Source organism: Hyperoodon ampullatus, assembly GCF_949752795.1.
Source record: "Hyperoodon ampullatus genome assembly, chromosome: 14".
Taxonomy (NCBI): domain Eukaryota; kingdom Metazoa; phylum Chordata; class Mammalia; order Artiodactyla; family Ziphiidae; genus Hyperoodon; species Hyperoodon ampullatus.
The window spans coordinates 54,988,472-55,016,351 of record NC_136927.1 but is presented as its reverse complement, the minus strand read 5'-3'; the positions used below and the strand labels follow the sequence as shown (position 1 = coordinate 55,016,351).

General features: G+C 55.1%; 1 protein-coding gene across 2 annotated transcripts; it reads left to right on the top strand.

The window, feature by feature from the left end:
* Positions 1-17,494: 17,494 nt before the first annotated feature.
* On the top strand, positions 17,495-27,228 carry BRI3 (brain protein I3). 2 transcript variants are annotated; one of them, XR_013811221.1, is made up of 4 exons: positions 17,495-17,770; positions 18,285-18,387; positions 25,483-25,853; positions 26,136-27,228. XR_013811221.1 is itself a non-coding variant. In XM_079718460.1 (3 exons), the coding sequence occupies exons 1-3, from the start codon at positions 17,626-17,628 to the stop codon at positions 25,613-25,615; spliced, it is 381 nt and encodes a 126-aa protein (XP_079574586.1). In that variant the 5' UTR covers positions 17,495-17,625; the 3' UTR covers positions 25,616-25,896. The 2 variants fall into 2 exon arrangements, 1 of the variants encoding a protein (XP_079574586.1); XM_079718460.1 differs by lacking the exon at positions 26,136-27,228 and having other exon boundaries at positions 25,483-25,896.
* The last annotated feature ends 652 nt before the right edge of the window (positions 27,229-27,880 follow it).

Below are 27,880 nucleotides of genomic sequence, written 5' to 3'. Positions count from 1 at the left end.
TATGGCTCCAGGGAAGCTGAATGTCACCGGTTACTTAAGGTTAAAATAAAAGTAAGGTACTAGGAGGTGGATAGATATGTGATAAAGCAAGTATGGTAAACTGTCAATAATAGAATCTAGGTGGTGGGTGTGTGGGTGTTTACTGTATAATTCTTTCAACTTGGCTGTATGTTTGACAATCCTTATCATAAATTGTTGGGAAAAAAAGGTAAGATTTTTACATGGGGGGAGGGGAGATGTCGGTTCCCATGGTGACATTTTAATATAAATACAGTCTTCAAAGATATTTCTTGGCTCACAGGTCACTGTACAAGTAGCCAGTTAAGTCAGGCTCAGTCTGCATGTTGAGCTCAATGAATGGTGATGTTGCACTTGGATACACTTTCCTCCAGAGAAATGACTAAGCAGATAGATGTACTTCAGCCTTCTGGGCAAATACCAGAAGACTCTACTGCAGAGAAAAGATGGGGGTGTTATGTTTGCAAATTCCCTTTGGTGTGGAAATCCCGGTACCCGTCACTTCCCACCTAAAGATGACACGAGGTGGACATCCTTGGTCAGCCTCACCTCCTTTCCATGCCAGCCAGGATGTAGTCCCAAGATCTCCCAAGCCACTTCCTGGCTGTGAGGTGATGGGGTAACCTGTCCAGGGACATGGGGTCACTGGATCAGAGGACTCTTGAACGGGAGGTTGGAGCATTAAGTTCCACGATTCTGGGATCCTGGGATCTCTTTGTTTTCTAGGGGTGGAGTGAGGGAGGCAACATCTTCCGAGAAAGCAACCTCCATTCACCAAGAACTTCTGCACAATGAATTCCAGGTGGACCTCCACTCATTCTGCTCAGTAGGCCTGCTCACCACCCGCACAGTCATCTACCTTTCTGCTCGGGTTAATTAACAGATCCCTTCAGAGATGTAAAGGTACCCAAGGGAAGGTGGGGGTCGAGGGAGTAGCGTGGGGTGCGGTACAGGGAGGGACACGGTCCCAAGGGAGTGCCTAAAGCATTTACTTCCCAGGCCACCTTAGGACTGCTTCCTGCCCAAGATTTCCTGCGGTTTTTTTTTTTTTTTTTTATTACACCCTATCACACCCACCCCCTGAACAGAGAAAACCCTGGCTACTAAAGCAGCTCACTGCCCGCCAGTTGTGGGAGCTGCTGGAAGGCGACATCAGGGTCTAAAGAGGTGGGAGAAAACAGCAGGACATGCACGCTAGTTGAGTCCTTCCATTCCCACAGGGAAGGAGGTGCCCTGAGCCGGAAGCTCTGAAGATGAACCCCCGGCTCCCATCATCTGGGCGGTCGGCCTGGTTTCGTTCAGGTTCCGTGCCCTTGGGCGACAGGTGGGTCCCCTGCCCGGCTACCAGTAGCATCTCAGCGCCGGGCCCTGACCATCTGCCTGAGCTAATCCCACGCCAAGCAGCTTTGCTCGCACCACTGCCCAGAGGAGGGACAGACGGGCTGCTCGCAGCTCGATCCTCTACACCCGCCAATCACTTCCCAAGTCACTCCAGCGCAAAGGCTGGTGGGGGTGTCACTTTCAGGGGTCGGGGTGGGGGTCCGGGGACGGCGCCCCGCCGGGTGTGCAGGAAAGAGCACTGGCACAGCCCCTTCCCACCTTGCCGCGCGTGGGGCAAACGCTGCTGCTGCCTCCGCCGCCCCAACCTGTCCGGAGGGGCGGGGGCGCCCGTCCCACCTCCCGGCCGCCGCTGCACTCACCTGGGCCGACGCCCGGAGGGCGGGGTCGCGGCGATTGCGCCTCTGAGGCCGGGAGAGCGAGCCGGCTCTTCCCCGGGGCCAGCGAGCCTGTGGGCAGGAAGCGGCAGCCAGGCCCGCGCCCATTGGCCGACCTCGCAATAACGCAAACGCAGGAGGAGCGCGATTGGCTGCGGCACTCTGCGTCACCAGCCGGCTTTGGGGTCTCGGCGGGGTCGCGCGCCCGCCCACTTCCGGGGTCTCGAAGAAGTTGAGCTTCGGGGGTGCGGTGGTGGGGCGAGGTGCCCGCGCTCCCGGGACCGAGGCGGGCCTGCAGACCGCCCGCCGCCCCCCAGGACCTGGCTGGTCGCCCCCTAAGACCGCCCGCCACCCCCAGGTCCACCTGCCGGAGCAGGCGGTGTGTTCTCTGGGCCGCAGGCGAGGAGAGGGGCCAGGTAGGGAGGTGCCTGGGTGCGCGGCTCTGCAGGGACCAGAGGAGGGGGGAGGGGAGCCGGCTTTTGGGCGCTTGGTCTCGGGCATCGAAACAGGTGTCTAGGTGGTTTCCATCTAACTGAAATGTCTGAGTACACATAAAGTTTTAACCTTCTTGGGAGAAATTGTGACTATGGCATGGTGTGGTAGCAATAACAGGTCACCGTTTTGTTCAGGCTCTTGTGTTGCCAATGACAGAAAACCTAATTCGAGGTAGCTTATATGGTAATACTGCCATGTGAGCGCTGGCTAGGTGCCAGGCTCTGGTGTAAGTGCTGTACGTGGATCTTGGGATGGAGAAAGAAAAATGTAAAAAAAGGAGATGTGACTGATGAAAGGCCAGGCACAGCCAGACAGAAAGGCTGAAGCAGTGTCACTTGGACCTAGTCTCCCTCCCTTCCTCTCTGGTTCTTGCTCTTCCTGAGGACGCACTGGGGAAGCCCCCCATGGGTTGACTCCAGAGGGAGAAAAGGCAGAAGCCTCTGATTCACCCTGGATGGCATTATGGAGTCTTGTGTGTAATGAGGGAATGGCGTTTGTGGACTGGCTTAGTCTGGAGATGTGGGTTGTTGTGGATGATATGTTTGTCACCCCCCCGCCCCCAGAATTCATACCTTGAAACCCTAATCGCCAGTGGGATGGTATTTGGAGACAGGGCCTTTGGGAGGTAATTAGGTCATGAGGGTGGAGCCCTGATGAAGAGACTAGTGCCTTCATAAGAAGAGACGCAAAAGACCTCACGCCTCTTCCCCTTGTGAGGATACAGTAAGAGGGTGGCTGTGTCTTCAAGCCAGGAATCAGGCTGTCCCCAGATGCCATCTCTACTCATCTCTACTGGTGCCTTGATCTTGGACTTTCAGCTTCCAGAATTGTGAGAAATATTTGTTGTTTAAGTCCCCAGTCTGTGCTATTTTTGTTGTAGCAGCCTGAGCTAAGACCCTTAGCATAAGGGCTCAGCCAGACAGAGGGGGTGGTTCCTCAGAGGAAAATTAGGGTATATTAGCAGGAGCATGAGTGGCCACTAGTCTGCAGAAACATTTTAGTCTCAAAGTCGAGACCACTGGACTCTGTTCTGTGTGTGACACTTTGTAGCCATTTCTTCTCTCTGGCCTTGATTTGTACTTTAGAAGAAGCGTGAATTCGGAACTCTCCAAGGTTCTTGCAGTGCTCATGGGCTGTGACAGAGTTCAGTGCCAGTTTTCCTGGATTCAGGGTCTGACCCAGTGGACTCTCTGGGGACCCATGTTCCTCCCCATCGGCCACCCCCACCCCCCAGTCCTTCCAGCCTTCGCAGAGCTGACTCTTCAGTTATTGTCAGGAGGTCTGCATTTTTCTGCCCTCACCACAACTGATTATCCTCATTCCTATTTATGCTTTTTTATCTTAACTTTCATTTCCTGTTTCTTTTTTTAAAAAAATTATTTATTTTTGGCTGCATTGGGTTTTCGTTGCTGTGCGTGGGCTTTCTCTAGTTGTGGCGAGCGGGGGCTACTCTTCGTTGCGGTGCGTGGGCTTCTCATTGAGGTGGCTTCTCTTGTTGCGGAGCACGGGCTCTAGGCTCTTGGGCTTCAGTAGTTGTGGCTTGCAGGCTCTAGAGCGCAGGCTCAGTAGTTGTGGCACGCGGGCTCACTAGTTGTGGCTCACGGGCTCTAGAGCGCAGGCTCAGTAGCTGTGGCACATGGGCATAGTTGCTCTGCGGCATGTAGGATCTTCCTGGACCAGGGCTTGAACCCGTGTCCCCTGCATTGGCAGGAGGATTCTTAACCACTGAGCCACCAGGGAAGTCCCCGTTTCCTGTTTCTTCTCCATCCTAACGCTGCCACTTCTCTTCTGGGCCAGACACAGTGGGTTCAGGTTCCAGGTCCATCACTTACTATGTGAGCCACTCACCCTCTGAGCCTGTGTCCTCCTCATCAGCAAAATGGGAATAACACCACCACCTGCCTCTTTGTGTTGAAGGCAGGATGAAGTGAGAAAGTGCATGTGGAGCATTTACAGCAGTGCTTGGCGCCCACAGAGCACTCACATATTCCTAGTATTATCCTTATCATCTCTGTGTAGCTGGGTTGGTGCACTTGCCATTTGCATCACTGCTTAGTGGAAGTTCCAGAAACACTTTAGAAACAACCCTGGATCCAGCACCCTCCCAAATGATTGATGGAGAGATGCTTTCAAGGTGACGGACGTTACCGTGTATATTCTGGTATTTGGGACAGGGAGGGATGGCTGGACTGATGCCAGGATGGGCTGGCTAGACTTTCCCAGTGGTTGCCCATCAGCCACAGGCAAGAGCTCAGGCTCTTCCCAACAGCTTCCCCCCGCCGGCTCCACGTTTTGTGGTAGCCTCGTCTCCCGTGAACCTATAAGCTTGAGCCTTGGCAGAGCTCCCTATGCGGGCCCTCCCCACTCCGTCAGACCCCTAGGCTTCCCCCACGCAGCTCCCACTGTGCCAACGTCCCACCCACCTTCCTTCTTCCACTGTCCATTCTCATTCAGGCTCAAGTCTGAGATCAAAGGTCAAGTCTTACTGAACCCAAGGGAAAGCAGATCTGCATTATTGCGCCCTCATACTTTGTACTTTCTCCATTCTAGCCCCTCACATGTTGTATCGTAATTGTTTGTCTTCCCATCTGTCTACCTGACCACACTGTGAGATCTCCAAGGGAGTGCCTTTCTTACTGACATTGGAATTTCCAGGGCTTTATCATTGCCTAACACACAATAGGTACTCAATTTTTATTAAAGGAATGAATATCCCTCCCTCAGTCCCCCAGATAATGGGTAAGTCACGCACTGAAAAATGTTGGAAGAGCCCGAACAAAGGGGGTATAGATTAGCAGAACCGACCTGCACACATCTCAGCCCCCTGCGTCTCACCCCCACCTCCACCAGCACTGTGCGTGGCTGTCTTCACCCTCTCATGACGCAGTAGGCTTTCCGCCATGTGCCAGATGGAGGAGGCCAGGTTGCTCCTAAACTCTCTGATGGCATATCTCTTTGTTAATCACTGTTTGAAGTGATGTCTGCCCTGAGCCTGGTACTCCTAGGGCGGGACCCTGGGCAGACTGCCTTCTCCAGGTCCCTTCTCACTGCTCAGCCGGTGGTGCCCAGCTCCCGGGGTGGCCCACACCGCACAGGTCCTTCCTTTACACTCTGCTAACGAAATTAATTTCAACACTTTCGTTTTTCCTTTGATACTTACGGTGCTAGATGAAGCAGCTAAAAATGTGCTGTCTCCCCCATCTCTGGCAAAGGGAAACTTGCAGAAACGGTCTGTAGAAAAATGCAACTCAGAGTTCATGTGCACGTCCAGATTCACACATCCAAGTACAGGCGACGATGCCTTGAAGTGAAGGGATGATGTTTTTGTGTCTGAGAGAAAACCTACAAAGCCTCTAAAAGCAAACAGACAAAGAGTGAGCGAAACCTGGAAGCCAGTGATAGTCACTGTCCCAGCTGCCTGACCCTCGCCCAGTTATGCAAAGTCATGTAAACACAGCCACGTCAAGCACTCGTTTGACAAACATTTTAGGAGTGCTTACTACGTGTTAGGCTCCGTGCAGGCACTGTTGGGAGTTCAGATTGGTCAAGAGACCTTTTCACCTGGAGCTGAGAAGGTCCAAGAGGGGGGAGAGAAATACGTTAGAAGGCAGGAAAGACTAACCTGTGAGGTTTTTTTTTGAGTTGTGTGTATAAAGGCAATTAATTAGGGGTTAAGGAGGAGAAACTGATAAGGTCAGGGGTAAAGTACAAGGGTCAGGAGTCGACCAAAAGAAGACCCAGGGTAATTTGCTTAGCATAAGCTATGCTCCAGGAAGCAAAATAAAACTTGCACTCATACCTTCAGTCCCTAGTGTTTATATACCTGTTGGTATATGGGTCTCTGTATTTCTCTATTATCTGCCAGAAGCTTCTTAGGCAGGGTTCACCTTCTGCTCGCTTTATGTGTTACCTGCGCTACGCCACATGACGGCTACTGGTCGACAGCAGTTTGAGGAGCTTCTAACGGCACTAAACTCGCACAGAATGTTCAAAACCGGACCACTAGGGATTCCCTGGCAGCGCAGTGGATAAGAATCCACCTGCCAATGCAGGCGACACGGATTCGAGCCCTGGTCCGGGAAGATCCCACATGCCGCGGAGCACCTAAGCCCATGCGCCACAACTACTGAGCCTGTGCTCTAGAGCCCGTGAGCCACAACTGCTGAGCCCGCATGCCACAACTACTGAAGCCTGCGCGCCTAGAGCCTGTGCTCCGCAACAAGAGAAGCCTGTGCACTGCAATGAAGAGTAGCCCCCGCTCGTCGCAACTAGAGAAAGCCCGCATGCAGCAACAAAGACCCAACGCAGCCAAAAATAAAGAAGTAAATTTATTAAAAAAAAAAAAAAAAAAGGCGTCCCATAGACCCATTCAGTGGCAGGGCTGAGACTGATGCCCAGGGCTATGTACATGAATTTTACTGTCCTTTCCATCTTGCTGTGGACCCGGGGGATGGGACGGGTGGTGACCACTGGTCACCAGTGGCAGCATTCTCACCCCCTTGCATGGTTGCTGGTCTCAGATCCCACATGAACAGAGAACTCACCCTGCCTGGACTGGAGACCACTTGCAGGAAGCTCCTGAGGTTCCCTCACAAAAATAAGTCCCAGCAGCAGCTCTTCAGTTACTTTCAAGCCAATAAATGTGCAGGTGCAGAGAGAAAAACTCCAGGCTCCTGCTCTAAAGAGCTTGCTGCCTACCCTCCTAAAACACCAGCTGTATCTTACTGCTACCGTGAATGCCTTTCATGTAAAATTCCTGAATTCCTCTATTCTGGTCCCCCATTGTATTTCCAAGTATATATTTTAGGGGTCAAGTACTCTGTGTGAAATCTCTTTTCCAATTTATGTTTTACAGTTATGGTCACGCCTCTTTCTCCCCAAGTGATAAAGCTCATCTATTAAAGGAAGCTTTAGGAATGCGAATTTCGGGATTGTTTGACAAGCTACTTCACTGGCTGGTGTAGTTCTTTGGGCATCATGGTAAGTACTTGACAAATAATAGTGAACGGTGAGAGGTGGCAGGTCGTGGAGAGAGAGGATGAATCTGATTTAGGTATTGAGAGCCTTCCATAGGTTACCTAATAAATATGTCTCCTGATCCGAAGGAAGTCAAATTAAGGGAAACTTCATAAAGGAAATTCCTCCAGAAAGTGAAAAGGACCAGCAAGGGGTCGGGAGCAGCATGGGATCCCCCGCCAGGGCCTCTGACCACCAAGAAGGCAGGTGAGCTTGCCCTGAAACCACACAAGGAGCCACTTTGATCCCAGGTAGAAAGGAGTCAGTTGGATAACTGTGTATGTGGGCCAGGGGTCTATGAGAGCCCAGACCCCTGTCCGCACTTGACCAAGGACGACCCTCGGGCTCAGGGTGGGAGGTCACACGGTGGGTCCAGAGGCAGCCGGGGTTCACCCTTTGGAGCCTGGCTCCTGACCCCTACACTGCTGCCTCTCTGAGCGGTTTTCTGATTTCTCTGATGGGGCGACAGTTTAGCAGAGGCTAGAGATACAGTAAAGGAACGAGGATGTGGCTCTCTTAGGGGAGAGGGAAGTGGACAGAGAGAACGTCAAGTGCAAAGGCCCGGGACCAGCAGGGAGGCCAGGTGGCTGGAGACCTGGCGCAGGACACCTTGAGGGAGATGGCCTTTGGGTCTACGGCAAAGCCACAAGCTCATAGTGAAACTCCAAAGGGAACCATTACTATGATGTGTGCACAAAGGTAGTTGTAACTGCAGAAGATGGGGGAGAGTGGCCCCCGAGATCTCTGCCCCTCATGTAGCCCCCTCCCTTGAATGGGGGCTGACCCGTGACATCCTTCTAGCTGGCAGAACACTGCAAAGAGAAAGGGATTTTGCAGGTGTAATTAAGGTGCCCAATCAGTTGATTCTGAATTAATCGAAATGAAGATTATCCTGGTCGAGCTTGGCTTAATTAGGGAAAAGCCCTTTGAAGACAGACTTGGCTCTTTGAGGCTAGGAAATTTCTCTGCTGCTGGCCTTGCAGAAGCAAACAGCCAGGCTGTGAACAGCCTCTGGGGACCGGGGGCACCCTCTAGATCCCAGGGCAGCCAACAGCCAACAAGAAGCCAGGACCCTCAGTCATCAGCTGCAAGGAAATGAATCCTGTAAACACCCTGCATGGGCCTGGCAGCGGATTCTCCTCACTGAGACCTCCAGGTAAGAATGCAGCCTGGTCGACCCCTTGATAGCAGCCTTGTGAGACCCTGAGCAGAAGACCAGCTAAGCTGAGCCCAGACTCCTGGCCCACGGAAACTGTGAGATAATTAATGGGCATTGTTTTCAGCTGCTAAACCTGTGGTCCTCTTGTGTAGCACAGAAAACTAATACAGTGGGCGGCTGCTAATGTATAGGTGTGCTGTCCACCCCCTGCCCCGCCCCGATTATAAAGGGATGCTGTGTACTTGTTTCTGTCTGTGTAAGTAGAAACTGGTAAATGCGTGGACCAAGGGACAAAGCTAGTGGCGCCCAAAAACCAGGAAGTGTCCACACTGGTGGTCACTCATGAGAACCAGGAGGGGTCTGCCCCAGCACTCACACACAGAAGCCAGGTAACAGGCAGGCGCAGCAGGGTGTTCCCAGATCCTGCACTCCCCAGGTGTCCTAAAGAGAAAACTTAACCACGAAGATTAAACCCTTCATTTCTGGGCGATGGAATTTTTACATCGCTTTGCTAATGTTAATGCAATACTAATAAGACACACATAACTTTAATAATGCTAACAGATAAGTCACTAATTCGTAATGACAGGACCAGGTTAGTTGATCAGAAAAACCCAAAGATGGATTACATAATACTGTATTACCAAGCAAGACTTTACAAATGCATCGTTTTAGGGGAGACACAAGGCGGCAAAGAATTAAAACCTACGCGAAGGGTTTGAGCTTTCAAATCTGATCGATGTAGCAAATGGCATTTACTTATAAACAGCAACTTTCAACTGATGGCCTTGGGAAGAGCCGTCTAGATCCAGCCCTATCCAGGAATTACTCCATCTATAACCAAAATGCCTTAACTCGGCTGATTAGAGATGGTATTCTTCTTCTCTGGGGCCGTCAATCCTGGAAGATTATCAAAGTAAAGATAACTGTAACCCGAAAAAGGTATTTGAAAAAAATAATAAAGGAAATAACGAAGATGTTAGTTAAATCCATCATGTTGATATTTGGAGTAAGAAATTGGTTTTGTAGTCATCACATTAATATAAGCTTTATTTGCTGTCTGAGGTGTTTGCAGTATTCGAAAGAATCAACCATGCCATATTTATAACTGCAGGTTACATTGTTTAAGAGAATTACTTTAATGTATTTGTAATTGTTGTTTAGATGTGCAAAACAAAGAAAGATGTGTAAAATTTGGTTCATTGGACATGAGAGTTACATTGAGCATTAAACAGTGCAGGGAGTGTGGATGCTCCTGGGACAATTGGGAACCCCATCAGCAAGTGAAAGGGATCTGGGTATGGGGTCCCAATTGGGGGACCTGGCCTTCCAACAAGCAGGGACGTATATGGATCAGACAGAGGACAGAGATCATGGGTATCTTAGAGGAGAAGCAAAGATCTCCAAGTGGAAAAAACAAATTACCCAACAAGACAGAACATGTCCCCACGTGGGGAAAAGGCAACCCTAGTCTATTACATATGCATGTAACTGACAGGAAAGATGACAAGATCCACTCCACACCATTCACCAAGATTGCTGGGTGGGGGGCAGCAGGGGGATGGTCAGGTCTCACCGAATGTCAATGCTTGACGTGCCACTGCCCTGTGCAGGGGCCCCAGGCAGCAGCCAGTGCTCAGAGGCAATAACCACACTTGGCTGATGGTCGCTCACTTGGTGCCACGTGCCGTGTCCTGGACCTCTCACAAAGATCGGATGAGTACGTGCTATTAATACCTCATTTTACAGTTGAGGAAACTGAGTCACGAGTGGGCTCCTCCTTTGCAGGCTAAGGAGACGGAGTAGCGGACCCCAGACTGCCTGGCCTCCTGGCGCCTGCGTGCTGAGTGTGGAGGCTCTCAGGCATGGCGTGAGGGGCGCCTGGAGAGATGGGAGGCCTGCAGGTGACAGAGGCCAGGACCCGCAGCCCTGAGATGGAAAAGCAGGCTGTGTCGCCTTTAAAAGAAAGACCACACGATTACACCTCCCAACAGGCTACAGGTAGGAAGACAGGAAGGAGACCTGTTTTCACTAAAGGCCACTCCTCCTAAATGAAAGAGGGGTAAGGGTTACATAGTGGGTAGCGCCAAAGACCAAAACTTAGTCTACAGCACCCAGCTCTGCTCGCTGTAAGGATGTGAACTGCAGGTAACAGCTCAGTTTGCCAACGGGTTCCTTGGTCAAGGCGGTTCATGGTAAGCATCTGGGAACCCTCCCACACAGCACACCTGTTACCGCTTTCCACCTGCAGCAGCTGAAAGTACGGGCAGCCCAGGGAGCACAGGACATGCCCTGGACAGAGTGCACGCCTCCGGGGTCCTCCCGCCAGCTCCCTGCACAGACCCCGGGTACCCCCTCCTCCTGGCGGAGGTGCATGACACCACTCCCCTTTCCTTGGGCCTTTGTCAAAACTGCAGAAGGAACTTGTCCTCAGAAAGTAAAGGGAGGAACCCGCGAAAGTGAACGAACAGTGGCCCCATTTGAGGGGGGCCTGGCTCTTGGAATTTCAGGGGTTATTCGTGTCAACATTCCCCACCCCTCCAGTCCCTGCTGACACTTTATAGGGACACGGGAAAAAGCCTGACGCTGGGCCTTTGTCTTTGGTGCCAGTCACATTTTGTCGTCACCTGAGTGGCTCTCCCGCCCCTACAGACCATCAGTTATGGTTTTCATCAGGGATCCCCTGGGCAGTGCTCTTAAACGGGCTTCTCGCCAAACCCTCCGGGCTCCCAGGGGTGAAATCTGGTGGTGGCACCTCGAGCCTCTTCCTAGAGGCGGGACTCCAGGCTCAGAACCTGAGAATCTTGGATTGTGAGCCAGCATTCTGTCCCCCAAGAGGCCCGGCCCAGCCCAGCTCTCCCGGCCTTCCTGTCCCGCCCTCGTGGCCTTCTCCATCACCCATTCATGTTGGCCCCTGCCCATCTTCTGCTGGAGCGTAAGGGGACTCTTCCTGGCCCCCGTCCTCAGGCTCCCGCCCACCGCCCAGGGGTATCTCACTGAAGCCAGCCATGTCCACCGTGCAGGCAGCAGGTAGGAGCCACCGAACAGGGCTGGAGAGGGGGCCCAGGGTGGGCCTGGCCGGAGGAGGGTATGGAGCAGGTGGGGTGGGACGGGGGGCCCTCACGGCAGAGGCGGCCTCTCCTTCCTGAGGACCCCTGCCCTCTGCAGTCTTCCGGGCCACTTGTTTTACAAAGCCAGGGCCCCATGACGACATGGTTTCTTCTGCTTCCCTCTGCGGCCTACAGGAAAACTGAGTTATGTGGCAGAATAGACTAATGACCGAGAGAGCAGGAGACCAAGACTCTCCCAGGCCCCGCAGGGCCCCTTAAAAATCACTCACGATGAGGGGAGGTGGTTGGGTGACCCACAGAGGTCCCGCCCTGACCTAAGGAAGTGACCTCTCCCCTCAGCTTGGGAGTGGTCATTTGCTTGCCCCCAAACAAAGAAGATGCCTGGTTGTCACCAAATTCAGTGCTCTGGTAAATGGTAACAAGTCCACTTGGCGGCAGATTTCAAAGGGAAGTACTTTCTGTAAATCTGAGTAACTTTCACTGATGCCTGGCAGAGGGTAGAAAACTTGAGCAGTCCATCATTTCGCCTGAATGACACTCTGTAATCACAGAAAACACCGAGTGAGTCCCAAAGAGCAGTCATCATCTTAACGAGTGTCTCCCCTACTATCTGGGCACTCTTGATTTTATAAAACCAGGAATGGCCTTCTGGAATGGTCCAGACCTATTTCTAGCCTGAAGTGGGGGCGGGGGTGGTGTGGGGGACACACCTCACAGTCTCTGGGCCGGAGCTCAGTCTGGAGGCAGAAGGACCTAGGTTTGAACCCTCACCTGGGCAAGTGACCCTGAGTTCCATTAGACATTCATTGAGCACCTACTACGTTCCAGGCACTGGGGATGCAGAGATAAGATACAAAGGGTTCAGTGGACCCAGCTCAGTGGGGAGGTGGCCTCTTTCCTCCAAGTTGGGGGTGATACCTGAGTATCACGGCCTTGATAGGAAGTATGAGTCCCCACAGCGTCCAACGCATAGCAGGAGCAGGATACACGTTGGTTTCTCTCTCGAAGTTCCATTTAGAATTGGCGATTCTGTCATTCTGGAAGGTGATGGGGTAAAACTGCCCCCCACAGAAGAGACGTTGTTGTATTTCTGAAAGGATGGTGGATATCTTCGTGTAAGAAAGCCCAGCTCCCAGAGGTGAAGTGACTTGTCCAAGTCACACAGGGAGTTTGTAGAACCGTCAGGATGGGGACCACATGCCTCCTCAGCATCCAAATGTGGCTGAAGTTTTCTTGGACTCCCCCTGCCCTCAGTCAAGAAGTCTTGGAGAAGCACCCTGTTCTGTTACTCTGAATGTGGCAGATGTAAAAGGCGTTCAGTTCATCTCGCGTGTGGTTGCCATAAATGTGTGGACTTCTGTGTTTTAGCTCATCGTTAGTCCAGATACATCACTGACATCTATTGATACTGCAGTGTTTTCAGAGGTTTTGAGTACAGCTGCTTGGTAACTTATTTAGCTGGAAACTTTCTATTCAGAACTTACTCTCTGTTCTTGCGAGAATTGCTAGAAAATGTTGACTTAAAGAGATGCTTCTGTGTTTCATTGCACAAGTAAGTGTGTTCTGCTGAGCAGGATTATGCAGTGAGGACCACCTCTTAGAGACTGAAGGGCGTAGTATGGATTTAAATATAGTAATACATCCAAGCAGACCTCGGAGGTATTTTGGGTTTGGTTCCAGACCACCGCAATAAAGCGGGTCACACAATTTTTTCTTTTCCCAGTGCATAGAAAAGTTATGTTTACAGCACACTGTAGTCTGTTAAGTGTGCAATAGCATTAGGTCTAAAAAAAAATGTGCATACCTTAATTTAAAAATAATTTATTGTTAAAAAATGCTAATCCTCATCTTAGCCTTCGGTGAGTCGTAGTAGTAACATAAAGATCGCTGATCATAGATCACCATCACAAAGATAATAATAATGAAAAAGCTTGAAATATTGGGACAATTACCAAAATGTGCCACGGAGACATGAAGTGAGCAAATGCTGTTGGAAGAGTGGCGCCGACAGACTTCCCGCGGGCCTTCAACTTGTAAAAAATGCAGGTCTGCAAAGTGCCATAAAGCAAAGTGCACTAAAACGAGGTCTGCCCATGTATTGTACTTGTGATAAGACTGACCTCGTGATTTGCATGAAATTGTCATTTGTGTTGTGTAAAAACATCTGTGCTTAATTTCTAAAATATTTAGAAAGATACTCCTGGTAGAACTGTAAGGCTTGCCATCAAACGGAAACCTTGGTGTTCATCTAAGATAAACATTTAGCAAATATTTGGCAAGGGCTTTCTCCAAGCCAGGCACTTGTAATCAGTTACAGCCTTGAATTTGGAAATGATATTTGCTTCCTTTTTTTAAATTTTACTTTATTTTTGCCACAATCCCAACCACGTGAGGTGCTAGCTTCTCAGATGTGCAAGCAGCCCATGTGACGGGTTATCAGCACTTCTCAAAGCCTGCCAGAAAGGGTGCAGTCCCGGTTTTGGTTTCCTTTGGCTATATCTGAGGACAGTCCTTGGTGACAGTCAAGGTCTGGAGGACAGTGGCACCTTCCCTGGCCCCCTGGCCAGGGGCCAGCACGTCCCCTACCCGACAAGGTCCCCTGCTGAGTGCTCCCAGCGAAAACATGTACAGATAGCAGTTAAAATCATATTCTCACTTCTATGGAACTGGCAATGCTAAAAAATTCTTTTGTTAATGTATGCATGATATAAAAGTGGATTGGGAGCAGAATTTCAGAGACCTGAAAAATATGCACAGAGGAAGGTATGTTTCCAAGCCTTCTTCAAGAAGAAAGTGTTTCTGTTAAAATCAGCACACAGTGGCTGGCTTTCCTCTCATGCATTTGTCATGGAGGCCACGTGCTGGGATCGTTAGGGTCACCTGTGCTGGATCAGGGATCCAGAGATCCACTTTCTGTGGCTGGGAGACGGCGGAAAGGTCACGGAAACTCTGTGTGCCTGGGTTTCCTCGTCAAGCGATTGGGGGATGTTGGTGCCTACTTCTCAGGATGGCCCCAAGGATGAGCTGAGATAGGAAGTAGCTTGGAGGTGAGGTTACTCCTGGAGGCTGGCCTTGCTTCCTGTTTCATATAGAAAACAGAAGCAATCAGAAGCGACCGTCCCCTCCCGCCTCCTGCCCACCTGCCCGAGCGCCCACGTGCTCCGCCTTCTCCCGCTTCTGTGGGTGGCTCATCTGGGACTCTGCCAGGGACCCCACACCCCTTTTCCTCCTCCCCCCTTTCTCCCACACCCCCCTCCTCTGCATCCAATTGTTCCCCCCAACTTACAAACTGTGCTGTTACTTCCCCTTTCCCTTAAAACACCAGCAAACTGGCAAACACACAAAAGCTGGTCCCTCCGGCCTCCTCACGGCTGGCTCTCCGACCTCCTTCCAGACTCTGCCCACCTACTGGCTCAGCCTCTCTGAACAGCAAAGTAAAATCGCACACCACTCACTGCACCACCTTGCCTGCCTCACTCCCTATGCCCCTGACCTGCTCATTCTGTACCCGCCCACCCGCTGACTTTGCAGCACCGGCCCGGCCCCACCCCATTGGAGTGTCAGCTCCACAAGGCAGGATGTTGCCAGTTTTGTTGCCTCCAGGGGCAGAGTGTCTGCTCCAAAATACTTGTGGGTGAACTGCCACTGAGAGGGCGCAGGTCTTTATCTGAAGGCTAGTGCTTCACGGATGCGTACACTTGCCTTTGGTTAGGTGTCGCTTCAGGATGTGCGCATTCCGAGTCCACCCGGGCCCCTCAGCCTCCCCACCCGCCCCGTCCCCTCCTGTTGGCTCCTCCTGATCCACATCCGGGTCTTGGCACCACTGTCACCTGAGCCCGAGACCCGAGCGTCCTGAGTGAGTCTCCCATATCCAGCCAGGCGGTCGCCAGGCCTTAGCGGGCTCTCCACCTCACGCACCTGGCCTCTCCTCCCCGTCCCTGCAGCTGTCCCTCCTCGTTGATCCCCCTGCACCTCTCACCCTTCACGCTGCTGCCAAAGTCATTTTTCTAATAGATCTGATGCTCCTACTTCTCTGTTTCAACTCCCAGCGGTTCAGCCCCCTCCCAGGGCTCCGGCCGCACCAGGTGACCTAGAGTCTCAACAGGTAGTGAGCTGATGCTTTCTGGGACCGCAGTTCACTCTGCCTGGAATGCTCGTCCCCTGGTCCCTCGGGACCAGTCACTGCTGGCCATACTTTCAGGTGGGGCACTCCCGGGGCACCCAGAGTTCACGGGCACCTCTAACTCTCCCCCCTCAAGCCTCGCTTGCTGCACTGCTGTAGTGAGGCTTCCTACTGGACCGCTCCTTTTCCGTGGCCAGTTATCTTTGTTCCCCTCAGGCCTTGCTTGGGGGAAGCTTGGAGAGCCGGTCACCCTCGGCTCAGTGAAGGAATGACAGGGAGGGGCCTGCTTTGTTGGGAAGTCCCACATCCTGTCATTCACTGAGACGGATTTCCAAGCTGGGGGCCACTGCTGGGGGCGAAAATCGATTACTGGAAGAGAAGGGAGCCTGTGGCTATGGATTCTTCGGAGTTTGATCTGTAAACACAGACACGTGGGGAAGGGAAAATTAACCTTGAAATTGAAGAGACATCTGCCAACTTAACTTGAGTCTGATAGGAAAGGCTGAGGGGTAGGCGGGGAAGGATGGGGGCCCCGCAGGAGTGTCCACAGCTGACGAATCTTAGGAGGCCTGCCCCGAACCCACTTTTCCTCACTCCTTGGTGAGGCTTGGGCTCGCGCCTCAGATTTCCCTAGGGCACGGGGCGGGGGGGGCGGTCTTGATTTTGGCTGCTCTCACCCTATGGTTGGTCACAGCTCACAGCTGCCCCTTGGAGTGCAGGGCTTCCCAACCGTAGCCAGGACCTCTGCTGGCCGGAAGTCCTTGGCCACTCGGGGCCAGCCTCCATTCTGTACCTGGCTCTTCCCCCCAGTGCCAGCCAGGCCCTCACCCGGCCGCCCCTCCTCCCTTCCCACTGGATTGTTGGGCTACACTTGGGATAAAGAATCTCGATGGTCTCTTAAGAAAAGTTGAAAATGAGGCGGGGTCTGAGAGCTGTCCCTGAGCTAGATCAAAGTGCGGGTCACGTGAGAAAGGCTGGGAAACCCCAAACGCTGCAAAAGGCCCGGGAGGGGTGCAGGGGGAGCTACAGGGTGTCAGGGCCTGAAGCTCACACATCTGTTTGTTTAAAGTTTTATTACAAAACCATTAAGCTCTTAGCATGTGACATAGTGCTTCCGTGAGGGCGTGGGACTTAGCGGCCTTGGCGGTCCAGTCTAGGTCACTCCCCTCTTCTGAGCCGTCTCCGGACTGTGGACCAGGGGTCAGTACTTCCTTGGGTTGCCGTGAAGATTACCGAACCGAGAAGCAACAGTGGGACAGAACCTGCCACACAGCGGTGCCCGATATTTAGGGTTTGTCCCCAACAGGGGAGTTAATTTGTAATCAGTGGCCACAACCCCTATAAATTACCGAATTTAGTTTGTCAAAAAGAAAACCGAGGAATTGAACACCAGCTGAGCACGAGCAGGCACGATTCACAGGGTCGCTCAGAATGCGGAGGCCCCGGCCCCTCTGCCCGGGTCGGTGACAACCAGGGGGCAGCCTGGGGACTCGCCCCGCCTAGCACCTCCTCCGGGCCGCCCCTGCCCCCCAGGCCTCAGCCCTCCTCAGTGGTGGGTGGGCTCGGGCCTGGGCTCGGGCCCCCGAGGCCCAGCGGGCCAGGAGCGCCGGGAGGGACAGATCGACAGGCCATAAGGTCACGCCCCTAGTGCGGCGTCTCTGGGTCGGCGTGGGGGCGGGGTCTTTCCTCGCGGTGTGAGGTCTGGGGCTGCGGATGTCGGGACGCCCGGACTGGAGGCCCGCGGGGCGGCTGAGAGCGGGCGCGGCTCCTTTAAGACGCCGCCGGCCCCGCCCCGCCCCACCCCCCCGCGGGAGCCGCGCCACGTGATCCGGGTCTTGTGACCGGCGGGGGGAGGCGCGGGGGGAAGCCCGCGGCACCCGCCTCCAGGGGGCCCAGCCCCACCGCCGCCGCCGCCGCCCGCGAAGAGCGGGTCCCGCCGCCGGGCGTCCGGGCGCCCCGCGAGTCCGAGTAGGAGCCGAGTCAGAGCGCGAGCAGGAGCCGGGCCGGGCGCGGTGGGCGCCGCCCGCCATGGACCACAAGCCCCTGCTGCAGGAGCGGCCGCCCGCCTACAACCTGGAGGCCGGCCAGGGCGACTTCGCGTGCGGCCCGCACGGCTACGGCGCCATCCCCGCCGCCGCCGCCCCGCCGCCGCCCTACCCCTACCTCGTCACAGGTGGGCCCGGGGCCCGGGGGGCGGGGTGGGGGTCGGCCCGGGACCGGGGCTGGCCGAGCGGGCGGGGCCCGGGGCCCCGGGAGCAAACTTTGGGCGGAGTTCTGTGGCGACCTTTAACCCCGAAACCAACTTTTCTCCGGACGCGGCTGCGGCGGGGGCGCGGCCGAGGGGAGACCCGGTGGCGGGCAGTCTCCGCTCCGCGAACCTGATGTCGGGACCCCGAGTCTGGGTGCTGCCCGAGGGCCCTCAGCCCACCTGCGCGGTCGCGCGCGCCCGGCTCGCCCTTCCCGGGAAGCATCACCATCTCCTTGCAAATTAACTTTATTAATGAGATGCTGTCTGCAAGTTAGCACCTGATAAAGCCCATAGTAGGCACTTAGTGGACGCTGTTGTTGTCTTGATTTTGAAAAGGATGCGAGTTTTTGGTGGGGAGAGGGGAAGGGCAGGAGAAGTAGACCTCTGACTCCCCGCGTTTTCCTGCCTGCCCCCTTCTGATGTGCTTTCGTGCCCACAGGGTTACCCACGCACCACCCCAGGGTCTACAACATCCACAGTCGAAATGTCACCCGGTACCCTGCCAATTCCATCGTTGTCGTTGGAGGCTGCCCTGTCTGCAGGTATGTCACGGGCCTGGGGGCCCCAGAAACCTCTAAGAGCACACTTACTGAAACTCATAAAGGCAGCGTCGTTTGGAGACACGGTCAGTCTTGGGACAGGCTGCTCACTGGGGCATGGGAGAGAGTGGGTTCAGTGGTCCTTGGGTCCATGCACCTTTCATGGGGCAGAGGGGGCTGGGTTCTCTTTCCTGGGGGAGTTGCGTGCTTTGGGGGCCACTGAGTCCCAAGTGGGTGGGATGAAGAAATGGTAGCAGTTGGACTGGCAGCCCCTTATCCCCGGTTCTGGGAGCTGCAAGTTTGCTCTGCGGTTGATTCTTGAAGGTGGTAGAAGGTTCTCTTCTCGCGGGAGGGTCAGTTTGAAGTGCGTGGGCAGGAGAGACCGACTCAGGTGGCCCGTGTTAGAGGAGCTGGAAGGCCAGGGGGCCAGGGGAGCAGCCGGTGTCAGGGCTGCTTCATGCCATCAGGGCCCTTACCTGCATAAGGGCAGCAACGCCGAGGTTCTTTGGGGTGGGAGCGATATTTCAGATTCTCAACCTTGAACCTCTAGAATTTTCTGTTTTTGTAGGGCCTGAGAGGCAGCTGTTAGAGGCTTGTTCTGTGTGGGTCCTGAGGATTCAAATTCGGTTAAGACGTGGTCCTTGCCCTTGGTGGATTCGACTGCATGGACAGTTTAGAAAGTCAGGGCAGACTTGGCAAGGACGGGGTGTTCAGCCTGGGTGGAGAGGCGGGTGGCGGAGGAAGTTGGAGTTCGTGAGATGGAACTGAGAAGCCCTGGTTTACACTTAGGCTTAATTTCAAAAGTGTATCAGGGACGCCCAGAGTGGAGTCGAAGGGAAGTTAACAGTTTGAGTCACAAGGGTCAATTGTGTGGGGAGACAAGGGCCTGGGAAGAGGGGGGACGTCTGGAAGTGAGGGCAGGAGGCTGGACCCCCGGAACCAACCGTGAGTTTCCTAAAGGGGCTGTGGGCAGGGGAGAGCCCTCTGGGTTGCGTGCCGGCCAGGTGGATCTTGATTTGCAAACCCTAAGCAGGTGTCTCTTGGGACACATCTGGTGATACTCTGGCCTTTGGAGAATGTGAAGGGGGAGGGGAGACAGCTGGCTGCCTCCGGAGAGGAGCTCTCTGCACCCTGCACCGGGCACCTGTAGGCGGCAGAGTTCTTGGGGTTGGGGGCATGTGGGTGGGCTTGGAGATGGGGGGCATGGCCTGGGAGGCTGGTCCCTTGTGGAGAGAGCCATTGGGAATCCTTTTGGAAAGTTGCACAGAGAGGTGGGCGACGGGAAACCCGCTGTGCTTGCCTTTGAGGCTGGTTCCGGGTGCCCAGAGCCTTGCTGTGTGCACGGCCCTTCTGTCCCCAAGGAGCCTAGCTGGGCGATTCCAAAGGCCTGTTTCCGGGCGGGAGGGGTTCCGAGCGATATCCTAAGTGTAAGGAGGGGTTTCAGGCTGGCAGCTGAGGAGGCGCCGCACCTGGAGCAGAGCCCTCTGGCTGGGGTTTCAGCGTCTCCCCGCAGGGCCCAGCCTGCCAGACGAGCTGGGCTCAGATCCTGGCCTTGCCAGCTGCCAGCTGGGCCCGTTTCCCCATCTGGGAGATGGGGTGTCTGATAGGATGGTCCAAGGCTCTTGCTGGCTCAAGGCCCTGAGCGTGGAGGAGGGGAGACCAGCAGTGGGGTTTACGGGGCACGGATCCCCCAGGGTTGTGAGCTTCCAGGCTGCTGCACGACGGGGAGCATTTCCCCTGATTCCTCTCTTTCCCTGGGGTGGGGGCTGTCACAGCGGAGGCCCCGGCTTCTGCTCTCAGCCCCCAACGTGCAGAATGTGGGTCACCGTCTCTCTGCTCTTCTGAGGAGGGGTCTGGGCTCAGGGCTGCTCGAAGGCTGAGGGTGGGCGCCTGCACCCGGGATCGTTTCTTCCCTTTTGTCGGATCGCCGTCCTCCCGGCCTCTGGGTGGTGGGCGCAACGACGGGGAGCAGGTGCTCTGAGAACAAGTCTGGGGCCCGGGTGGGGAGCACACACTCTGACTCCCGCCAGGACGTGTCCTCCGTGGGCCCTTCTGTCAGCTTGAGGACAGATGCCGGCGGTTAGGGCCCTCCCGGCGCTTGGGCTCTTACACAGGGGTGTCCCGGCCCCCTGCCTGCAGTGCCCTCTGCTGCCGAAGAGTGGGCTGGGGGCCCGGGGAGGTGGGCAGCAGGAAGCAGGGGAAGGCCGGGTGCTTCCAAGGAAGCTCCGCGGTGGTTTGGGGAGAGGGTGCCTAGTCCCTGGGGACAGCCCGTGTGGCTGCTGTCCGGCGTCATAGGGTTGGGAGACAAGCGGCTTCTCATGTGACCACACTTCCTTCCTTCCCAGCCAGCCCGCCAGGCTCCGTCCCTCCCTGGGAGCTTGGCAGGAGTTTGCCGAAGTCACACGTCTGTGATTCCCTCTGAGTGAGGCCTGGCGTCAGAGGCCTGTGCCACTTGTCACTTTGCCACCGTCTGAGCTTTCCCTTAAGCAGCCTGACCCCATCTTCCCTTTTTAGCCACTATGAGAGCATTTCTTTCTACCCCTGCAGACTGAGCATGCGCCTCACCCCTGCCCGCCCGCGGCCCCTGTGGACCAGCCTTGGCTGGTGGGGCTTCGGCCAGGCCTCGGGCCTCTCTGAAGCTGTCCTTCTCTGGGGCGTGGGCTGTCCCTGGATGAGGCCACTTCGGGTCTGGGGGCCCGGGGCTGCAGTGGGAGGGCCTGTGCAGAGGGCGCTGGGCAGCGCGGGTCGGAGGCTGGAAGGCGCGTCGAGGCGCGGGGCCTGGCTGCACCCGGCTTCCCGCTGGGCGTCGCTGGGCGTTCGGTCTTGGGGGTGACCAAAGAGGTAGGAGGGAATCCAGGAACGGCTGGGGTCTTGGAAGCCAAGACAGGGGCTCAAGGAATAGCCGTGGAGGTCAGATGCTGCCCAGAGGTCAGGACAGTGATGAGGCCGGGGCTCCGGCCCCGAGCACTGATGAGCCAGCCGGTCCCGGCTCCCGGGCTGCCGCGGGCAGGCCGTGCCGACCGTGGGGGCCTGGGAGCGCTCGGGGCCTCTCCGTCCAGATGTGCCTGGACTGAGCCTGGGGTCCGGGGAGCCCGGGGAGCCCCCGGAGCCCCAGGCAGGCCTTCCCCCCTTGCAGGCCTCCTGCAGCATTTGTTCTGCTTGGGGAGGCTCTGGGCTACCCGGCCGCAGGCTTGCTCAGAAGCGCCCCTGGAGTGGCCGGCGGCTCCCCGTCCCTGTGGGACCGTGGGACAGCTGGGGGCGAGGTATGACCTGGTCTCTGGAGGGGGCTGGCCAGGTGCTGTGGGGCATCATGCCCCGCCCCTGCCTGTCTGCAGGCTCGTGGCCACCTGCACGAAGCCCTCTGCTCCCCTCTCTCGGCTTGTCTGGGGTTGTTCTGCGGCAGATCCTGACCTGAGGCCACCTTGTGCTGGGAGCAGTGGTGGCACTAACTGGGGGGGGTGGGCTCAGAGGGTAGGGAGGCCCTGGGCTGGGGTCTGGATTGTTCCCGGCCAGGCCACTCGCTGCCTGAACAAGGCTCCGGGCTCCAGCTTCGTGTAAGGGGGACGCGATGGGACGGGGAGGACGCTGTGAGGAAACGGGGGGTGGTGAGGATGGGATGGGACATGGGGGTTGCAGGGTCTCCACTGCGCTCGTCCTGGGACCCCACCCAGCCCAGCTCCCTGAGCAGATGGGTGTCAGTGGAATCGAGTGACCACTCTCCCCATAAGGTCAGAGTCCGTTAAGGAAGTGTTTTCAGAATCAGTTCCCAGGTTTCTCCAGTTTCTATATCCTCCCCACCCCCACTGTTCAGGAATGGGGGAGGGGCCTTTTAACCACAGCTGGAGCCGCTTGCTCAGTTTGGATTCTGAGCCAATGGATGAAGAGGTGAAACTCTTTGAAACGGTGAGGGCTTTTGAGGGGCTTGGAGAGAAAGAGAGGCCACGCCACTTAGGAGAGGCTGGCAGGACGGGCAGGGGGTCTCCTCCCTCCTACGTGGTCCCAGAGGGACAGTTGCTCTGCAGCCTGCTGTTGCTGCGTCAGGACTGGCCTAGAGACCAGATTGTGTTCTCAGTTCAGAAGATTTTGGATGTTTAAAAACAGTAAATCATGCCAGCACTGCTTTTGAGGTTTGGGCAGTACCCATGGTCAAATGTTAACATTTCTGCAGCAAGACACAAATATTCCCATTAAGGGGACACATTAAGACTATAAAAGGCCACACGTCAGTTCAGGTCACATGTGGCTGCCAGCTGGGTTCGTTACAAACTTATAAAGAAGTTCTGCGTTCAGAGCTTTTGGCATTTGCAATTGTGGGTAAGAGGTGTGGACTGCGGGTAGCAGGTCCCTTGGGCTGGGAAGCCACGTTGGCGGGTCGGGCCGTGGTTCTCCGTGGAAGGTCTGAGTGTGGAGCAGACCTGCTGGCAGGGCCCGGATTCTGCCCACCTCCCTGGCTGCTGAAGGGAAACGGCCTGGCTCTGCCGCCTTCTTGGGGTGGGCTGGAGGTGAACGGGGGAGAGGGCGTGGGGTTTCTCCCCATCAAACCCGGACTCCTGACTGAGGGTGTTGGGAAGGGGAGGCCCAAGCTGCCTGCTCTGCTCTGGCTCGAGGGAGTGATGGATCTGGACAGAAAGCACTGCAGGTTTGTGGAATGAGGGAGTGTGTTCCTCCTGCCTGGGCTGCCAGGGCCTCCCCCGGCTGGTCTGGCTGCTGCTGGAAAGCTGTGCTCAACGCGGGGCCAGTCCACTGGCCTCATGGTGGGGAGGGCCCGGATGAGAGTGACTGGCCCTCCTGGGCTTCCTCCAGCTTTAGACAGTGTCGACCAGGGTCTGGGGTCTGGGTGGAGAATTAGGGAAGAGGCAGATGGGGGGCTGTTGCTGTTTGACCCCTGACCCCAGAGGACAGGAACGAGTCGCAGACGGGCCAGTTCACGCGGACGCGGGCACCAGGCAGCACAGGACAAGCCCCGCCCCTCCACTGTGGGGAGACGGCCGCCACTCGGAGGGCTTCTCCAGCCAGGGGGCACAGGGTGCCCTCCAGGGCACCAAGGGCAGCAGGGCGGGACCCCACCTGGGCCCAGCCTCCTCCTGGGATCTCCTGGAGCCTTTGAGTGGACACACTGGGTTCTAAGCTCTGCCTCTGAACAGCTTTGATCCTTAGGTGAGATAGTACAGAGCATCTGGTAGTCACTGTCCTCGGGCCTCATTGGCCCCTGGAGGGGACATGAGGCACCCTGGTGACTCAGAAGGTTCTCAGCTGGTGCAGGTGACCCAGCTGTGAGGCCTAGTTCAACTCTGTCCTGTGCTTCTCCTCCCTTGGACATTCTAACCGAACGTACAAACCGGTTTGAGTCTGGGGATTTCAGCTGTAGGTGGAACCTGGTTCGGTGCCTGGAGGAAGCAGGGAGATGGGGCCATGGCTCCCCGAGTGGTCCCCGGCTGCCTGGCCGCCCCCAGTTACTCTCAGGTGGCCTGATGAGTACCAGTAGGTGTAGGAGCTGCCGGCAGCGACTGCACAGAGCAGGCGTGTTCCGGGCCCCGGGGCAGCCCGTCACGGCCTCCGTTGTGTGGAGCCACAGGTGGTGGCTCAGGGCCTTCTGGAAGCCCCCGCTCCCTACTTCGGCCGCGTGGCCTCAGGTGCTCGCTCTCTCAGCAGGTTCTTCAGCCACCTGGCCTGAGAGGGCCTCGAAGCTGGGGCAGGTGGGGTCTGGACGGGCACGGGACACGGCGTGGCGACCCGACAGCCTGTGTTATACTGTCTGGGCCAGAAATGGCGGCCCTGCTGACAGATGCTGGCCAGCTGATGCGCTTTCCCTTGGGGCGGGCCTGGCCTGTGGGCGGCGTCCGTGAGTCTGGGCTCAGCAGGTGTCTCCGCTGCAGGACTGCTCAGAGCCTTTCCTCGACTAACTCGGGGCGTGAGGCGGGTCCCCAAGACCCCCCGCCCTTGGTCTCTCTGCAGCGCTTCCAGGGCTCCCGCTGGCCAGGCCCGCTGGGAGGTGCTGCGGGAGTGGAGTGTCTCCCGCGCGCTCTCCTCCGGGGCAGGGCTTGGAGTCGGAGTCCCGGCTGAGCTGCCCCTCGCTGGGCCCCCGCAGCTCTGTTTGCCCCCCCCGCCCACGCTTGTTGGTTGGGCCGAACCTTCCTCCTCTCCACACAGGCGGCCAGAGGAGGGTCGTGGGCATAAAGGATCCTTACCATGTTTGAGGACGGTAAGTGGCTTCAGGAAGCCCAAGGACCTTGGCGTGTGCGTGGGGGGATGGGCTGGGGGCCCGAGGGCGGGGCACTGGTTCTGCGCTGCAGCTGGGGCGGGGCTGGGCCTGTGGGGCGGGAGAGAAACGCTTCTGGGGGGCGGGCATCATTGGGCGTCGCCGGAGGAGCTGAGCACAGGGCTCCTGCTCCCCCGCTTCGGCACCTTTGAAAAGGACCCGAGACCCGGGGTGGTGCCCTCGTGGGCACATGGTGGGGGGATGGCCCCTAGCGGTCCGAGGGATTATGTACTGTGCATGTTGAAGGTTATCGTGACTTTTTCCAAAGAGGAAGCTTTGAGATTAAATTTCTCAAGATAAGTGACATTGTGTGAACATGGTGTGAACATGGCTGATTTTAGTCTTTCACTAAAATCTGCCCCACCCACCCAAACCGATAAAAATCACACAAAATCCAATATCACTGTTTTTGGAATTTCCCTGTAGGGAATGGGAAAATAAGTCTAAAACTTTTCAGCGTTGGGAAAAAATAGCCTAAAGTGATTTGGGTTTCTTGGTCTTGTTCTTCTCAGAGACGTAAGAATTTTTATAGAAACCAGCATTTGCCTCTTGTTCCTCGTTTTGTAAGAGAAAACATGTGGCAGGTTATATGGCAGCCAGATGTTCTTGCCTTTATCAGTAGGTGCTGGTGCCTCCCAAGCGGCTCTTCTCTCCTCTTCACATTTTCTGTGCAGCGACTGGTGGCAGCTGGCCGTTCCCTCCACGACCGGCGCCCCAGCCCTGGAGGCACCTAGGCTTGCGGACGTGGGCGGGAGGCACCTTGGGGACAGGGGTCCGCTGGGCCGGCAGGCCTGGGGTCTGCGAGGGCCCTAACCCGCGTGCCCCCTCTCTCTCCGCAGGGTCGGGGTTCTGGAGGACTCCTTCACCTTCCTGGGCATCTTCTTGGCCATCGTCTTGTTCCCCTTTGGGTTCATCTGCTGTTTTGCCTTGAGGAAGCGACGATGCCCCAACTGTGGAGCAAACTTTACTTAAAGGGAACAGCACGCCTGGCTTCCCCACACCCAGCTCTCTTTTTCTAATGTAAATGTCGTGTACAGTAGCTTCATGGGATTCAGCTTCAGGACTGTTTTGTAAAGGGAGGTGGGTGGACTGGGCGCTGGAGCCGAGGGCACGGGGGTCGGGAGTGTGGACGCGCACGGCACCGCTCCCAGGTCAACGACAGCTCAGTAAAGCACTGCTTTTACTTTTCGCAGTCTTCACTTTGAGAAAGGTGAGAAATACTGTTTTAAATAAATGAGATCCATACCATTGTTTACCTGGTTTTGCTTATTCAGTGTTTGCACACTGCCACTTACAGAAATCAAGTTTTGTTACGAAAACTTCAAACATATACAAAATAGAGAAGAGCGTTTACCTCTCCTAACTCAGCTTCAACATTATCCAGTTCACACCGACCTTCTTTTATTCCTCAGTAGGCATTTACAGCTCAAAAAATGTGCTTGTTTTCAAGTTTGTATTATAATAATGAAACCTAATACCTTGACATTTACAGAGCACGCACCCCAGTGCCCAGGACCTAAGGCAAGGCCTCCCGTGCTGTGTGACGCAGGTAAGTGACGGCTATCGTCCCTTCTGTGGAGGTGTAGAGGGTCTGGGTGAGCCAGGCGGGCCTGCAAGTGGCATCTGATAATCCCCAGGACCTGTGCCATCCCTGTAACCTAGCCTAACAAACACAGCCAGAAGAGCCCCAGCAGCGGAGCTCTGGGGGCCGGGGCCATGGTGTGACACCCCCTGCCCCTTTCCCTTATTAACAAGCTTCTACACCTCACTCCTTCCACACTGTTGAAAATGAAGGGCTTCTGTGAACCCTACTCTTGTCAAACGGTGAGAGGAGCGATGGGCCACGTGACTAATTTGATTGTGTTTTCTTGGCTGGTGGACGGGTCTGCTCTCAAAAGACAAGTGTGCTGCTTGACAGATGCCCTTAGCCTGCGGGTCCTGGGAGCCCTCCCACAGCCCCAGACCCCCACCACCAAGGGGTCATAGTCGACCAGCCAGGAGGAAGACGGGACCAAGAACCCAAAGCGTCACATGCTTACACTGGTTTACCTGCATTTGACCTTGACCAATTTCAAGCTTACAGAAAAATAATATTCATGGCAAAGCCAAAAGCTGTGGTCAGCAACAAGCTCCCCTCCCCTGCCCCCACACAGTGGATGGCCTGCGTGTGAGTTTTCATCACCTCTCTCCTCTCCTCCAAATTGGGCGTAGTCCCTGACAGCCAGAGATAAACCCTGCCACTGGCTCCGCCTCGCCGCTGCAGAAGCGCAGGTTCCGGGTACGCCGGCCGGCGTGGGGCTCAGCCGAGGTGCAGCCTCCCACTACCCTCCCCCGGCTCCCAGAGGTCCTCCTGGCTTCAGCAGCGCTGTTTGCAGTTTCAGCACCTGACTGAAAAGTGGAGAAACTTGCACCCCAAGAGGTTTCAGAGTAAATCAGTGATGGAGGCAGCTTTGGTCAACTAGCTTAGCAAGAGGACCCTGGGTTTCTACATGCGGAGTCCCCAGATGCATGTGTTACCCTGCGAGCCAGGCCCGCATGTAGCATGGCCTGGCATGTTTTCATTGGTATTCCAGTTGGTAACTCAGAACGCCAAATTCAGTACCTCTTAGAAATTATTCAAGTGCTAATATCATGGCTGTGATAGGGGACAGGTGAATTCTCAGTGCCCTAGCGCTGTGTCTAGATCACGAGAACTTGTGGGATGCTTTATCTCGGGTAGGGCTGCATTTGATTTAAGCAAACATTTAAAAGTTTTTAAGTTAAAAAATTAAATTTTATACAATATTCTCATAATTTATATTGCTTAAGATTATTTGCATGCTGGGATGCAAATCTACACAGTGTTTTCTTTAAACATCGTAATGCTATTTGAGAGCACATGCTTTATAAAATAAAACTGTGATCTTATTTGCATTCAGGTTCAGAAAGCCAGTCACAGAAGCATCGACTGTCCCTTATTCTGGCTATTAAAAAAAAATTCATAGAATATTTTAAAAATTGATACAATAGGATTGGAACCAAATTTACAGTTCTTGAACAGAATAGGAAGAAAATACTTTAAATGATTGAGTTGTATCTAAACTATGACGGAGTTATCTTAAAGACAGAAATATGTAAACCCAACTATGTTAAATTAGAAAATGCACTGATTTGCTCAAGTGGAATACATGTAAAATCAGGCACCCTCCTGTGCAGCTTTACAACAGGACAGCACTTATCACACGCGTATACCTATCA

Bases quoted from the DNA above. Each gene is read 5' to 3' on its own strand.
- BRI3 (XM_079718460.1), top strand. From the start codon at position 17,626: ATGGACCACAAGCCCCTGCTGCAGGAGCGGCCGCCCGCCTACAACCTG. The intron at 17,771-18,284 runs GTGGGCCCGGGG...TCGTGCCCACAG, and splicing joins CTACCCCTACCTCGTCACAG to GGTTACCCACGCACCACCCC. The intron at 18,388-25,482 runs GTATGTCACGGG...CTCTCTCCGCAG, and splicing joins GGAGGCTGCCCTGTCTGCAG to GGTCGGGGTTCTGGAGGACT.